Below are 16540 nucleotides of genomic sequence, written 5' to 3'. Positions count from 1 at the left end.
ATGGCTCACACTAATGAATCAATAGTGTCTGAGTTTGTGCTTCTGGGACTTTCTAATTCTTGGGAACTTCAGCTTTTCTTTTTTGCCATCTTCTCTACAGTCTATGTGACATCAGTATTAGGCAATGTCATGATTATTATTGTCATTTTCTATGACTCCAACTTGAACTCTCCTATGTACTTTCTGCTCAGTAACCTTTCTTTCATTGATATCTGCCAATCAAACTTTGCCACCCCCAAGATGCTTGTGGACTTTTTCCTTGAGCGCAAGACTATCTCCTTTGAGGGGTGCATGGCCCAGATATTCCTTCTTCATAGTTTTGTTGGGAGTGAGATGATGTTGCTTGTAGCTATGGCATATGACAGATTTGTAGCCATTTGTAAGCCCCTGCACTATAATACAATTATGAACCAGAGGCTATGTATAATTTTTGTGTCTGTTTCCTGGGCAGTGGGTATTCTTCATTCTGTGAGCCATTTAGTTTTTACAGTGGACCTGCCATTCTGTGGTCCCAATGAGGTAGACAGCTTCTTTTGTGACCTTCCTCTGGTGATCAAGCTGGCTTGCATGGATACATATGGAATGGAAGTTATGACCCTGACTAACAGTGGCCTGATATCTTTGAGCTGTTTTCTGGCTTTAATTATCTCCTACACTGTCATTTTGATCACTGTCCGGCATCAGTCCTCCAGAGGGTCATCTAAGGCCCTTTCTACATTAACTGCCCACATCACAGTGGTAATTCTTTTCTTTGGACCTTGTATTTATTTCTACATATGGCCTTTTAGCAGACTTTCAGTGGATAAGTACCTTTCTGTCTTCTACACTGTTTGTACACCCTTGTTGAATCCCATCATCTACTCTCTGAGGAATGAAGATGTTAAATCAGCCATGCGGAAGTTGAGAAACCGTCATGTAAACTCCTGGAAGAACTAAGATTTCCAAGAGGGAGTCTGATCTTGAATTAGAATGAGTTTCCTGTGGATCCCAGCACCATATCAACTGTCTTTGTTAGTGTTATGAGTTATTGAGTTATAGAAATGACCTTTTGTCTTAAATGCAAGGACTACTTAAAACCAGTTTCTGGTTCTATTTAAATATCATTTTAGCTATTTTATTCATTGTGTATAATTCTCAAGTATAAATTGTCTTGAAAATATTTGCTAACATTTTAAAAATATTTTGTAAGGAATTTTGATATTCTAATATGTATTAAGTATTTATGTTACTAAACTAGTGACTTTTTTTCAATTAAACAAATATTTTTATACCTCAGAATCAAAAATAATTGGATTCCTGACATCTTTTTTCAGTGTATTTATAACATTATCACATATATTTTTATGGTAGAAAAAAATGCCCTATTTTACAATAAGAAGCTCACTTTTCTTGTACATTGACTATTTTGGTTATTTATAACCTACTTACATATTTGGTTACTTATAATATCTTTACTGCTTTATTACCATAAAATTTTTGTTTTCTTGTACATTATTTTTTATGTTTCTACTTATTATAAAACATTTTCTAGGTAGTTGTTGCCATTACCAACATGTGTGTCTCTTGTTTTTATAATAGGATAAATTGTCTACTTGTTTTTATAATAGGATAAATTGGTTATAAGGAATTCTATATTATTCACAGAATGTTGTAAACATTTGAAGTTATTTACAAATATGGCAAATGTTAAATATATAAATTCAAATAAAAATTTAATTCCATTTGTATCTAAAACATACAAATGCACAAAGTAACACTGATTATTTGCAATACAGAACCAAATCTATTCTTACATATTTCTATAAAAATAGAAGGAAAATAAAATTGATGTGCATCTAATAATAAAGATGAAAAGCATCTATCAAGTATTGTTTGATTTCTTAGCTAACAAATTTCCTATTTATTCTTCCATTGAAATTTTCATTAAAAAAAGAATTTGGATCATATTAAGTGCATTTTAACAATGGAAAATGGAACTGTTTATCAAAACACAGAAAGCCTGCAATTGTGATAACTCCAAACTCAATATTTTATTTATATTCTAAGTGGTTATGTGCATAGGTATTAACTCTTTATGCTAAACGTCATTGCAAGCAGAATTTTAGTATAGCGACAAAGGCTTGTTGAACCATCAAACTATAACTTTGGAATTTTGGACAACTTCATTTATACAATGCCAAATATGGTAATGATCTTTTAAACTGGACTTTCTGTTGTATATTTTGTACGGTGCTGAAAATATTCTTGCATATACAATAAACATGAAAGCAGTCATAAAATTGATGGTAGTGTTTTTTTCCCCTATTTCCTGCTCATGAAAGGCATTGACTATACAAATTTATTTCACTGCTTGATTCTTTGCAGTCATATAAAAGATTAAGTAGTTAATAACTATTTCATAGGAACTACAAGAGGCAAGAAGACGTAATTGAAATAACACTAACAGAGTAGAAAACACTACACAAATAGTTGTAGTACTCTTACTTTTGAACAAGTAGTTCTGTAGACGTCTAAACGGGTAATCAATTCTGTGCAGAAAGGATTTTGCCATTTCTGCTATCAACTGAACTACACTCATGATGCATGTACACACTCCCTCTGACTGTTTTCCCTTCCATTGTATTAAAATGTATAGCTTTAAAGTTAGAATTTTGCAGTGTTCATTTATTAGCATCAATTTGGATTTCAATATTTGTGCAGTACATTGGTTTCTAGGACTGCCATAACAAACTTCCACAAAATGGGTGGCTTAAAACAACAGAAACTTATTATCCTATAATTCTGGAGGCTGGAAGTATAATTGCACGGTGTTAGCAGAGTTGTTTTTTTCTGGAGTTCTGAGGTAAAAAATAGTCCTGTTATAGTCTTATGATTTTATGTGTCACCTTGACTGGGTTGAAAGTTGCCCATCGAGATGGCTAAACATTACATTTGTGCCTGTGAGGGTGTCTCCAGAAGAGATTACCTGTGAGTCAGTAGACAGAATGAAGAAGATCTGTCCTCACCAATGTAGGAAGATATCCAGGTAGCGTAAAAAGACCAATGAAGGGCAAATTCTCTCTCCATGAGCTGGGACCTCTATCTTCTCCTGTTCTTGACATCAGTGCTCTTTATTCTTGTGCCTTCTGGATCTGGGGACACATACATTGTTTACCTGCTACTTTTGTACTCTTCATTTTTTAAATAAAATCTGTATTCCTTGCACGCTTCATAATATGAAGTTCATATGCATTTATAAATAAAATATATTTAAAATATAGAAAAAAGGGAGGAGAAAAAAATGTATCATTATAAGGACCTCACCATATTATATGACAGAATATAAAATATTACATAAAATAATATTGTATGTTCAATAATATAATGTCATAATGAAATATGTAATAATGTACTAATCATTGTATATTATGTATTACAATGGTTTTAAAATATAACATACTATTACATAATACGTATATATGTACCCAATATATATTACCATTTATTAATATATACTATTATATATTATTAATGTAATATTTTAATAATATATATATGATTATTTAGTAATCATATTATATGATATAAATGTAATCTGCTAGTAATAATGGCATAATATATAATATATAATCAATAATCATATTAATGACATAATACAGATTATGATTTTATAGATTATTATTTCATATATTATAGACTACACCATTTTGTATTTTTTAATAATATAATGATTATTATGTATAACATATTAATATATAATACAAATATAAAAATGATTATTTATACTATTATGTGTAGAGTATTAAAAGTTAAAGTTGTACTTTGCAAACCATAGGACAACTACTAAACATACGAGCAAATAAAAACCAAAGATAACTAAAAACTCAAGATTAGAATTTAAATACTTATTTAACAAAGACTCAGTCCACAGGAGAAACAAAAAACAAATGAGACAAATAAAACATGAAGATCAAGAAGGTAGATAGACTGAATATCCCAGATAGACTGAATATCCTATTAAGTGGCAATGGTAAATACACCAGTTAAAACAGAGATTAATTGACTGGCTAAAAGAGCATTGCTCAGCTATATATTGTCAACTAGTAATCCATTTTAAATATATATATCTTGATAGCATATAAATAAAAGGATGTAAAAATAAATTTTATGCATTAATCTTGTAATACTTCAGAAAAAAACTGGATCCAAATAAATTTATCATAAATTCTTTATTCCTAATTGGAAATAACACACTATGGATAATATGACAAAATGAATAAATGTTGATGAGGAAATTGTAAACAAAGATACTTATTGACCTTAAAAATAATTATAGATTCATGAAGATACAGGTTTAGTATCAAAATGATATTTATTCTTCCATTTAGAATAATAAGGCTTATGATAGGCCTATGGTTCTGGAAAAAAAAAAAGACAAACAAGATGTCATAAGCACCTATTGAAAGACATGGGATTATTATGGAAGCAAGAGGGAAAGCATGGGTTTTGTTTCCCCATAGTTAAGGACCTTGGCGTGGTGAGCTGGCAGCCTGTGCTTTTCTCTTTGGGGCATTTGTTGATTGTTTCCATGGCAGATCTGGGCTCTGCATGGCAAATTTTCTCAGGCACCAAACTAAGGAGATTTGATGGTTTCTTGGAAATACAGAGTTAACATTTAGAACTCATGAGACTTCAGGGACAGAATTATTTTTCGGGATTTGCCAGTGTGAGAGGCCATGTGAATACATAAACTCTTCTTAAAAAGATATGGAAGCCTGTACTCTACACGAGGGGAGAAAACCAGGGTACATGTACTCTTGCCAAAAGGAAAATTAACTTATATATAGCAAGTTGGATTGTAGCTTTTGGCTGCTCTACTTGTTGGCAGAGGAAAAGGAGAACCTTTTCAGATAAAGACTAGCCTTATTTGAAGGCTGATATAAAATATCTACAAATAGCCTTCATTAATATTACTATGAAAATATGTCCCGTGATTGAGAATGAGACAAGGATACACTGTTACCTCCATTCCTATTCAGTGTGCTGAAGATTCTAGGGGATTTCGTGAGGCAAAAATAGAAATAGAATATATAAAACTAGATAATATTAGAAAGTACAATGTGTGTGTGTGTATATATATATATATATATATATATATATATATATATATATATAATATTGTAAACTATTAAAATTAGTGCATTTAACAATGTTACTTAATAATGACTATTTTTTCCTAAATTGATCAATAGACAATGCAATCTCAATCAAAATCCTCATACTACCTTAAGCAAATTGTTGTTAACACCTACATAAAAATGCAAAAAGACAGACTATCCAAGGAAATCTTGAAGGAAAATATATATTATCATTTTTTCAAGATTTCTAATGTTAAGATTAAATATTAAGATTTTTTGGTATTGGTTAAGAAAATAGAAATATGCTAATGGAACTTACTAGAGATTCTGGCAACAAAAAGCACACAGAGTCACCAGATTTTTGCAAAGAAGGGATAAAATTATGGTGTGTGATCAACTGCATTTCTACATTAAATTAACAATTTGGTTCTAACTGCATGCAATTCATTAAATTAATTTAAAATAATATTTACTTTATGTAAGTTGGAAAAAATAAAGCTCTTGGAAGATATTGGAGAATGTTTTCACAGACTTTGTATAGGCAATGGTTTCTTAAATGTGATACCAATTACTTCAAACTTGAAAGAAAATATGTGCCATCAAGGAAATGCAAGTCAGAACCACAGAGATGACACAGTATTCTAGTTACAATGGTTATTATAAACATAAAAATAATAAATGTTGGTGATCATGTGGAAAAAAAAGAATTCTTATTCACTTTTGGTGGGAATGTAAATTAGTACTCTATAGAGAAAAATATAGAGGTTCTTCCAAAAACTAATATAGAGATGCCATATAATGCAGTTATTTCACTGCTGGCATCTATCCAAAGGAAATGAAATCAGCATACAAAAGTGATACCTGCACACCCATGCTGATTGAGGCACTGTTCACAATAACTAAGATATGAAATCAGGCAGGTCCCCATCAATAGATGAATGAATAAAGAAAATCTGGCATATATTTACAATTGAGTATTATTCAGCCATGAAGAAGAATTAAATCATGTCTCCTGCTGGGAAATGGATGGAACTGGAGAACATGATATAAAGTGAAAAAGGCAATATCACGTTTTCTCTCACATGTGAAATCAAGCGGGAAAAAGACAGTAAAAAAGTAGAAGGGGACTATTAAGAAAGAATAAGGGGGCTAAGAGTCTGGGAGAGGGAAGGTAAGAGAGGATAATAGGAAGGGAGTAAATAATCAAAGTACTTTGTATGTATGCATGTAAATGTCACAATGGAAACCATTAAAAAAATAAACACCAAAACCCTCTGTGTGTAATGAACATCTCATCACGTTCCTGAAAAATCAGAAAGGGAGCATGTGAGGAGCCAGAGGAAAAAGTACTCAGGTAGAGAAAAGAGGAGGATAAACTCCCCGAAGTGCACAGCAGTGGTTTCCAGGAAAGAAAAGCTGGAATTCAGTGAGAGCAGAGCAAATGAATGCAATGAAAATGGCAAGTTTCAGGAGGAGACTGGAGTATGGGGCCGTGTTCATCACTATTGAGCTGTTGGACTTGTTCTGATTTATTTCATTTTGAAGATTATTAGATGCATCAATTGGACAGAAAGTCAGTGGCAGAAGATTGAGATAATTAGAGATGATTAGAAGGCCTTTGAAATATATAAGGAGAAAGATCCCAATGGTTTAGACAATACAATGAAAGGATTTGATGAATTAGGAATTTTTGCAGGAATTAAAATGCTTTAATTCCATTTTTTTCTCATTGAGGACCTTTTCTAGTTTCTATTACTTCATATTATCTTGCATCAAAAATACATATAATTTATGTAATTGTTAACCCCATATCACTGCAAGACAATTAACAGCAGGTTTGGGTGGAAGGATTGACGTTCCTGGCTGAAATCTCTAGGTCAACAGAAAACCATTGTCTGGAACAGGGCCTACTAAGGAGGACTAGGTTTGGAAAAGAAGAATTAGGATGTCTGGAAACATTTCACAGAAGATTCAGGAAGAAAGTTGGTCTGGAACCTGGACAGGCCTTGCTCCTCTATGAGGTTCATCCAATTTCCTGAGCACTCACTTTCGCTGTGTCTCAGCTTTGTATTTTCCATGTACTACTCTTCTCTGCAGAGCTCTGAAGTCCTTATACAGCTCTGATAATGTATCTTTCCACAATTTCCAGAGGTAGGCTATGCCTATATCTGAGTTGTCTACCTCCTTACGGCAAACAAAACTTTCTTTCTGATTCTGTTGTATAGTGAGCAATGACAATTAAAATATTGGAGTTTTAGAGGTAGAATACTGTGATGTATGGAGTTTGAAAACTATTAGCATATATGCCTCCATGAAAGAAAAAAAAATAAGTAAAGGAATAGAGAAAATAAAATTCTGTTTTTTTTTTAAAAAGTCTACTGCCATATTTATACTTCTGATTAGATTCCTTTAGTCTCTAGACATGTGGGCTGATAGTGAAGGAGGGAGGCAGATTGTTAAATGAGGTAAACATAGAGGATGTACACTTCTGGGCCACTACATTTCTCCCTTGTGATATATGTCTTCTCTTGCAATTATAGGTGAACAGTTTCAAAATTCTCATCCTCTTGTTTTTGGAAAAAACAACCCAAATGATGTTAATAACTCCCATAGCAAGATGACTTAACTTCACAAAGAAAGTTCTTTAATTGTCTGTTGTAATCCATGGGATTGGTTGTCTGAGATTTTGGGGTGTGTGGCATAGTATTTAAATACTTGTTTATGGGTATTTATGTTTGTGACTCATGTAAGAAAAATGGGTTTCAGAAGCTTTTCCTGCTTATTGTTACCCTGGGGCATATCTAAAAACTGGTATGTAGCATGTAATCACATTGAAAGACAAAATACAGTTGTTACCATTCAGAGAGTTAAAAGGGGTTCTGGGCTGAAGTTATTACTAGAGTCAAAATAACCTTGGTTCTTAGCATGTAAACTTGGACTTTGTATATGAGATTATGAAATCTGAAACAAAATATCAAACTATGTTTAATTATTGTTTATGTTAACCAAAATGATGCATTGAGGTAGGTAGATAAGGGGAAAGTGTTGATATATGGTTCAGAAAAAATAGAGATGATGGTAGAGAATAGAATGGGATAAAATAGCAGGCCCAGGTAGACTTCCTAGGACACAAGTTCACAGTCAAGAAGTTTTTAGTTAACAATACATAGTGGTGAAATATATGATTAGTTGATTATGCAAACCCCCTTTGACTAGCAGTGTGCCCTGTGACACTAACTATGCTGCTAAGATATGGCTTCTTCTACTGAAAAGTTAAGCTGATAATAATACCTTCTGTATAGGATTGTAAGATAAATAAGATAATACATGAAGTGTTTAGCACAGTGCTTTGAATGTAGTTGACTAACAAAATACTGGCAGTTATAATTCCAATTAGCAGAGGCTCGTTTCTTCCAACATTTAATAAATATAGAATGCTTTAATTTGACTTTTTCTCATTGAGGACATTTTCTAGCTTCTATTACTTTGTATTATCTTGCATTAAAAATACACATAATTCATGTATCACTGCAAGACAATTAACTTATACCTGAAGGCTTCTATCTACTTTCATTTAACAACAAGAAAAAAATTTCCTCCTATAAATATGGTTATATTTATGACCAAAATGTCTTTGCTTTCTTCTATGTCTTGCATTGACTCTTTTCATGTCTGACATACATCGCTATCACCAAGACCTTTCAATCATTGCATTTGTCCATCTGAGCTGAACAACGTAGAATTTGGCGCAAAGGAGAAGCTTACACAATTAGATTACTTTCTTTCCGCTTGACTTGAATACTTTTCATTGAACCTCCTCATTAGCCAAGCTAATTTTTGAGTCCAGAAAGTATTGTATTTGAATGTCATAATTCTTTAAATGGAAGGCTGGTGGTTTCACATTCAGTTTGTATCTAGCTTACATAGAGACCTGCAACTACTTTCTGAAGTCAGAGACCAAAGGAAGATTATCCTAAATTACTCTGATGTCTAAGACAGGACACTAACTCTGCACTTGAAATCTGAAGTACATTTGATAATGAAGCATCAAAGGAGGTCCTCCTTTCTTTCATGGTGATAGCCATTTGGAATATAATTCGGACTTCAATTTACTACACTTTCTTTTTGTCTTTTTCAGTTTAAAGAATTCTAATGACAGGAGGTAACAACAGGTGAATACAGAGAGAACTGTGAAGAGCCCCACCAGGCCTCTCTTCAGCATCTACTTCTCTTTTTTCTCAGATTTGCTTTCTGTTGTTTCAATAAATTATAGATTTATTAAAGAAAAATAATTTCATCATAATATTACATTTTAATATTTTTAAAAAATCTCATAGATCATTAATATTCTCCAAATTGGATGTTTTCCCACTCAGATTAGCTTTGCATGTTTGAAAATAATACTTTATTATGTAATTTTCAACTAGAGTATTATATGAACATAACTAGTATTTATCATTGTACAGTTTACACAGTTCTTTCAAATGCATGTTTTCACAAACAAGAAAATAAAATTGCAGAGAAATGTGGTGAATTTCATGAGGTTATGAATCCCATCTGTTTCAATCATCATTATATCTCTGTTATATCTCCTACTGATGACCTGGTGCTTAAGTATGCAGATGTCAATAATTAGAATGAATGAACAAACATGATCACAAAGAGTAAATGAAGCTAAATAAGATCTTCCTTTTTGGGAGAGTGGGATACTGTGAATTGAACCCAGGGGAGCTTCACCACTGAGCTACAACTTCTGTCCTTATTTAATTTTATTTTGAGACAGGGTCTCATGAAGTTGCTGAGACTCTTCTTGGAAATTGTGACCTTCCCAACTAAACTTCCCCAGTGCCTGAGATTACAGGTGTGTGCAACCATGCTTGGCAGACTCAGATCTTCTCATCTGAATATATAACGGCATCTTGTGGAAATTTTCAAAGTCTTTCCATGTTGGATGATAATGAAAATGTGAATAACAAACATAATTATTGCTTACTATGAAAAAAAATACATTTGGAGTGGTTTTAGAGAAATTCTTCCTACACTTGTAGAACTAATGGAAGTCAATTAAATTATAATAATTGTAGACAAAGTAGAATAGTTTTATATCAGAAAATTTTGGTTTAATACATATGTTATTTTGCCAATTATTATTAGGTATTACATACACAAAACTTCAGTACAGGGAAATATTTTAGAGGGTACAATTGATACTATAATACCAAAATCTTAATTGATTTTTATAATTTTCATGGTCTCAATATTTGAATGAACTAATAATCTATACCAACTAACTCTCAAGTATGACTCTAAACTTTGACAGGTAGCTCTTTCCCACTTCTGACATCTAGTCATAAAATTTAATTTCAAAAGACATTTCCTGGATAACAGATTGTTTCAATTTTATTTTAAATGGTAAGAATAACATTATGCATTTATATGAAAATATAAAATTGTTTTCAAATTGTATATATTGATACATACATATATATGTACATATCTATGTGTTTGTGTGTGGTGGGGGTGGGGGTATACAAAATTTGGAAAGCAATCTTATACCTACATTTCATTCTTAAAAACTGGCAGTCTAGATTTTAGGGTGCTTTTTCATTTCAAAACTAAATTTATAGCTTCTTAAAATTATAAACATATTTAAACCTATGAGGGAGAATATTTTTCAAAAAGCTCAATTTTTCCATTCAGTTTATAGTAAGGTTAAAAGTTAAATTTCCACTTAATTCATTTATAATAGTCTTCCAAAATACTGCCAATTTCACATAGATGAATTATTGAACATGCTTTCTTCTCTGTTTGTCTGCAGTAGATTTCTTCAAGGCTCATATCACATTGTCCTTGGTCTGAAGTGTGACATCTTAATGAGGTGTTTTCTGACAATCTGGGTATAGTCCATATTCATTTGTTCTCCTTGATTGTTTCCTTAGTGCTTATCATTAATTGATATAATACTATTTTACTTATTTATTTTTAATGTTCTCTGCCAGTGCTATTATTAAAATATAAGCTATATAAAGATGTGATAGTTTTCTATTTCATTTTTTGCCCTTGCTTTGTCTTAGAGTTTTTAAGAGTGCATGGTTCAGAGGAGAGAATCTATATTTATTTGTTGAATAAATTAATTACATCAGTGATACTATTCAATAAGTTTGGGGAAGCAATTTTGTTATTGAAATAACATTATATATAGATTACCTCATAAAATCATTAGCAAAGTAACTTAAATTAAATTTAATTAGCAAATATGTCATGCTCACTAAAATTGCATTTAGTCCTATTTTTGAGGAGCAGATGTCTGATCAATTAAAGAATATTAAATTCAACTTAGACAAAATGTAAATCATTTTGAGAATCAAAAAGATATGACTGTGATACTAAAGCAACCATTTTTGATTAAAAATAATGTATACTAAATTGTCTAACTCACTATTGTAAACTTCAAAATATTTTAACACAGAAAGGTGAATGTTGTCTCTCACACCAATTTAGCTTGTTAAAAATTAAAATTTCTTCCTGATCTTATTACTGCAGATGCTCAAATACATGGCTACATTCGATTCTTTTCTCGGATAACATTTACTGAAGTAACTGGGATGACTTCCATCTCCTTATACTTAGCCTAGATTTTCTCTTTCTCCAAGACTTTATAGAAGGCACTAGACTTATTTTCAACTATTCAAAATCTGAATGTGTAAGTAAAGTAAGTGTGACTTTCAAAGTGGTGTTGAGAATTTTGTATATTTTTACAAAAACATAATTAGAATACATTTGCAAATCCTGGTATATCTCAACTTCCCTACTTCCCTATAGACTTATTTGTTAGATAATTCTGGCTACCTATCTGTCTATCATTCCAATCCATAATGAAAAAAATAAAGAATAATTCATATAAAATATCAATTTCTGACAATAATGTGAATACACAGTGTCTTTTAGCCTCACAATATTATTTTTATATTTATTAGAATCAAATCTTCTATTTCTCTTGATAAGTAGCAAGAGGCTTATCCTTATTAATTATTGTTTTCTTTTCTTCTAGATAACTCCAACAACCCAGACTCAGTTAATGGATGGAGCAATAAGTCAGTGGTTACTGAATTCATTTTGTTGGGCCTGTCCAGCTCTCAGGAACTCCAACTTGTCCTTTTTATAGTCTTCTCTGTGTTTTATGGGGCTGCAGTGTTGGGAAACATCCTTATCATCCTCACAGTAATTACAGACTCTCGCTTACATTCTCCAATGTACTTTCTTCTCAGCAATCTCTCCTTCATTGATGTGTGTCAGGCTACATTTGCTACTCCCAAGATGATTGCAGACTTCCTCAGTGAACGTAAGACCATCACTTTCCAGGGATGCATGTCACAAATATTTTTCTTGCATGTTTTTGGGGGCAGTGAAATGGTGCTTCTTGTTGCCATGGCTTATGATAGATATATTGCTATATGCAGACCTCTGCACTACCTGGCCATCATGAGCCGAAGGGTCTGCACTGTTCTGGTGGGAGTCTCTTGGGCCATTGGCATCCTGCACTCAGCCAGTCACCTGGCATTCACAGTTGATCTTCCCTTCTGTGGACCCAATAAGGTAGACAATTTTTTCTGCGACCTTCCCCTAGTGATTAAACTTGCCTGCTTAGACACCTATGTTTTGGAGATCCTCGTACTCACCAACAGTGGTCTGCTCTCACTTATCTGTTTCCTCCTTTTACTCATTTCTTACACTGTCATTCTTGCTACTGTTCATCACCAAGCCTCTGGTGGGATGTCCAAGGCACTTTCCACCCTGTCAGCCCACATTACTGTTGTGGTTCTGTTCTTTGGTCCATTAATCTTTATCTATATCTGGCCCTTTGAAAGCTTTCCAATTGATAAATTTATCTCTGTCTTTTTTACTGTCTTCACTCCTTTCCTTAATCCCATGATTTACACTCTGAGGAATAAAGATGTTAAGGAAGCCATGAAGAAGCTAAGGAGCCGAATATTGGTTCCAAGTGGGTTTTCTAGACAACTGTGAGAAAGGATCACAAATCCCTACTTCTTGGTTTTATACTCAGTACATATGATTGTTACTATTGTTTCTATAACAAGTAGACTTTAATTGTTTTGGAGCCTGAATCAAGTGTCTAAAAGTTGGTAAGGGCAGTGCAGAATCTCACATTATGCTACTAGTTCCTATATTCTATGTTATGGGTTAGGTATGAGGTATCCCCCAAAAGCTCAGGTGTGAAACAATACAAGGAAGTTTACAGGTGAAATGATTGGGTTTTGAGAGCCTTAACCTAATCAGTACATAAATACACTGATATGGACCAGCTCGATGATAATATAACTGAAGACAGGTAGGGTGTCACTAGAAGAGAAAGGCCCCTGGGATAAACCTTTGGGTTTTATATTTTCTCTGAAGCTCACTCTCTCTGCTTCCTGTTTGCCATGTTCTGACCTCTTTCCTCCTCCACACTCTTCTCTGATGTTCTGCCTTACCTCAGGCCCAGAGCAATAGAATCAATTATCTGTTGACTGAGACCTCTGAACTGAGCTCCAAATAAACTTTTCCTCCTTTATGTTGTTCTTGTCAAATCTTGTCATCAGTGATGAAAAAGCTAACTAAAACTTCTGTATATAACATTATCTTTCCTAAAATAAATAAAATAAAATAACTACATATATTAAACAATTATATATACTACAACTACATATATCAAAATTCCTAAATCATTTTCCTTTCTATAGACATTAAAGTATTCTTTGTAGTATTTTAATATCAGCTTCATATTAAACAAGACTAGATAACACATGTGGCTCAATTTGGGTAGCACAGAGAAGAACATAGCTTTGATTTTTTTTTTTTGATTAAAAATAGAATTTGCTTTGACACACCAGGCTGTATGAAGACTCTAAAAGTGCTCATATAGCTTTCTTGTGGGAGTTCTGTGTTTGGGATTGGGGTCTCTGACAAACTTTGAGATTGTGACATGCTTGGTAACTAGGAATTTTCTTTGCAAAGACACAGAATTCCTGGCTACTGGGAAACTCCTGTGCAAAAGCACGGGATGCCTGGCTACTATAGCAATGTTCTTCACAAGGAAACCCTGTTTCTCAGGCTTGGAATTCCCAGCAGTTTCCCCTTGAAGCTATTAGGATAACTATGCAGGTGCACTACCTGCTTTCCATGCTAATGTCCTTGGAGGAAAGAGGCTCTGTGTTTGTATTAACCTGGATCTTCTCTCAGCTAGCACTCAGGGTTAAAGGAATACTAGTTAGAATGTAGTCACTGTAATGGGTAATATGTAACCTTTTTTGAGTTAATAAACATGGTGTTAGGGAGGAGCCGCCACTTGTCTGCCTGCTTCTAAATGTGTGTGTGTCTGTGCTTTGTCTGCTTCTTTACAGGTTTCTCTGCAGGTATTCTTAACACTTTCTCCATTTTAGTTCATAATTATTTTAGCTAATAACTTTATTCCTATAAATAGATGCAAAAAGTCCACATTTAGCAATAAGGCATTGACACTTGTAAGAACTTTATTATACTTATTACTTATTATTCCTAATTTTTAAACACATAGAATAGTATAATATTAATTACAGGACTGAATTTTGCTGCTTTGGCTCTGAAACAAATAACATCAATAAATATAACCAAGTCTGTAGTTTTTCACAGGACTACTTATACACTGTCTTCAGAAATGGTATGCCACGTGCACACGAATTTCACATCATCAATAGTAAGCCCACCATCAATTGAAAATGACTATAGAATGTCCAAATAGTGAATTTGTTTAGCTAGCTTCTCTTGAAGAGTACAAAATTCAAATTAGTCAAAGAAAACATGTAAACTGGTAATAAGAAAATATGTTGCCTATTTCTCTTTATCTCAAACTTTGAGACTTCAGAAGTATGTCAGCAAATGATGGAAAGAACAGGAGAAGGAAATAAGCTCAGTATTGATATTCATTTATCAGCCACAGAAACTGGCACTGTCATCACTGCTTTACTTAATTCAAGCCAAGGGAAGTATTCTATGTTAACTTTTAGCTCATAGTTGTAAGCTTCAGACTCAAGACATGATTTTGTGTTTCATTTTTATTACTTAGAATAGACTTGAAGACCCTAAAAAAATATTATTCTAGCTCATAACACACAGCTCTTCCTACAGCTATAAATAGTAACAAAAGTTCAACATGAAAGTACATGCATTAAGTGTCACAAAGAGGTTATGATACCAAACATTGATTTTCAGGTAAGTTCTATTTTTTTAATTATATATTTGGAGTTATGGGTAGGAAGCAGGTGGAAAAGGTGTTTGCTCATCTCTAAGTCTCAGTTTAGGTGGGTCAATGCATTCTGACAATGCAATCTTGTTTTTACATTTAGTTATCCATGTGTGAGATTACTGCCTTGGGTGCTCCTTTAATAAACTAATGTTGTTTTAAAATGGACTTTATGAAAATCATCCTAAGGGGCAATGCAGGGTCCTAAATAAAATGACAAAAGTCAATCTCCTGTTCCAGGACAGCTTTCAAATTAATTAGGGTAACATTAAAATGTTCACTAATGGATAAAAAAAGAGCAAGTAAAGAATATAAGTGATATTACAAACACATATGTTAATTTGCAATTTAACTATAGAAACATTCTGTTTTGTTCAATTCAAAGCAACACAACACAGTCATTTCAGCAATTTTTTCACTTAATTTATGCCAGATATTTTGCACACATAAAGGAGAATAAAGAATATCTCTGGCCTCATGGACATGACTGCATATTAAGGAGGAAGGGAATTAGAGAAAATTTTAATGAAAAAAAAAATACTTACTATGTACAAAGCTGTCCTGAATGGAATGATTAGGACAGGACATCTAGTTGTCCAATCACCAGAAAGTTTCATAACTCACATTAAGTTATTAAGTTGTCCCAGTTTAAGTTCAGACCTGCAGACTCAAAAATTTAGACAGCCTAACTTGTTGATAATTTCAAGAAACTCAAAAGAAATTTGTCAAAATACATTGACATAGATGATAGTAAAACAAATCAGTAGTTATAGCATCATAATTAGGTTAGAAATCAGATTATTAGTAGGTGCTTTAGGTACATCTTCATTAAGATTAAAAGTTTTGGTTATTTGAATAACATGTGTAAGCTAACCAGATTCTACTAGCCTGACAGGAAAATACCCCTCTGAAAAGTGTTGGGAAAAACTATGTTGGTTGTCTCAGAAAGTCCCTCTATTTTTATCCATACATTCATGGCTGAATATCGTCTTTCCTTAGCTGTACTGACACCTCTAACCAGATTAAAATCAAAACATATTGGCTGTAAATTACTGCAATTGAGAGTAGTCATTTTCTTTCCTATAAAGGCATTTCCTTTAAAAACTTGGCTTTAAAATGGCAACCTCATTTCATTACTTCGAAA

At 32.8% G+C, this 16540-nt stretch overlaps 2 protein-coding genes across 2 annotated transcripts; both read left to right on the top strand.

Annotated features, from left to right (window-relative positions):
• LOC114088171 (olfactory receptor 4K1) lies at positions 1–936 on the top strand. The gene has a single exon (XM_027929753.2). It carries the CDS (start codon positions 1–3, stop codon positions 934–936), a length of 936 nt encoding a protein of 311 aa, XP_027785554.1.
• Positions 937–2914: 1978 nt separating this feature from the next.
• On the top strand, positions 2915–13142 carry LOC114087889 (olfactory receptor 4K15-like). Its single transcript, XM_071607406.1, has 2 exons — positions 2915–2939; positions 12169–13142. Exons 1-2 carry the CDS (start codon positions 2915–2917, stop codon positions 13140–13142), a joined length of 999 nt encoding a protein of 332 aa, XP_071463507.1.
• Positions 13143–16540: the final 3398 nt, after the last annotated feature.

Source organism: Marmota flaviventris, chromosome 2 (genome assembly GCF_047511675.1).
Source record: "Marmota flaviventris isolate mMarFla1 chromosome 2, mMarFla1.hap1, whole genome shotgun sequence".
Lineage (NCBI taxonomy): Eukaryota > Metazoa > Chordata > Mammalia > Rodentia > Sciuridae > Marmota > Marmota flaviventris.
The sequence above is the reverse complement of the archived record's forward strand: the minus strand, read 5'-3'. Positions and strand labels throughout refer to the sequence as shown.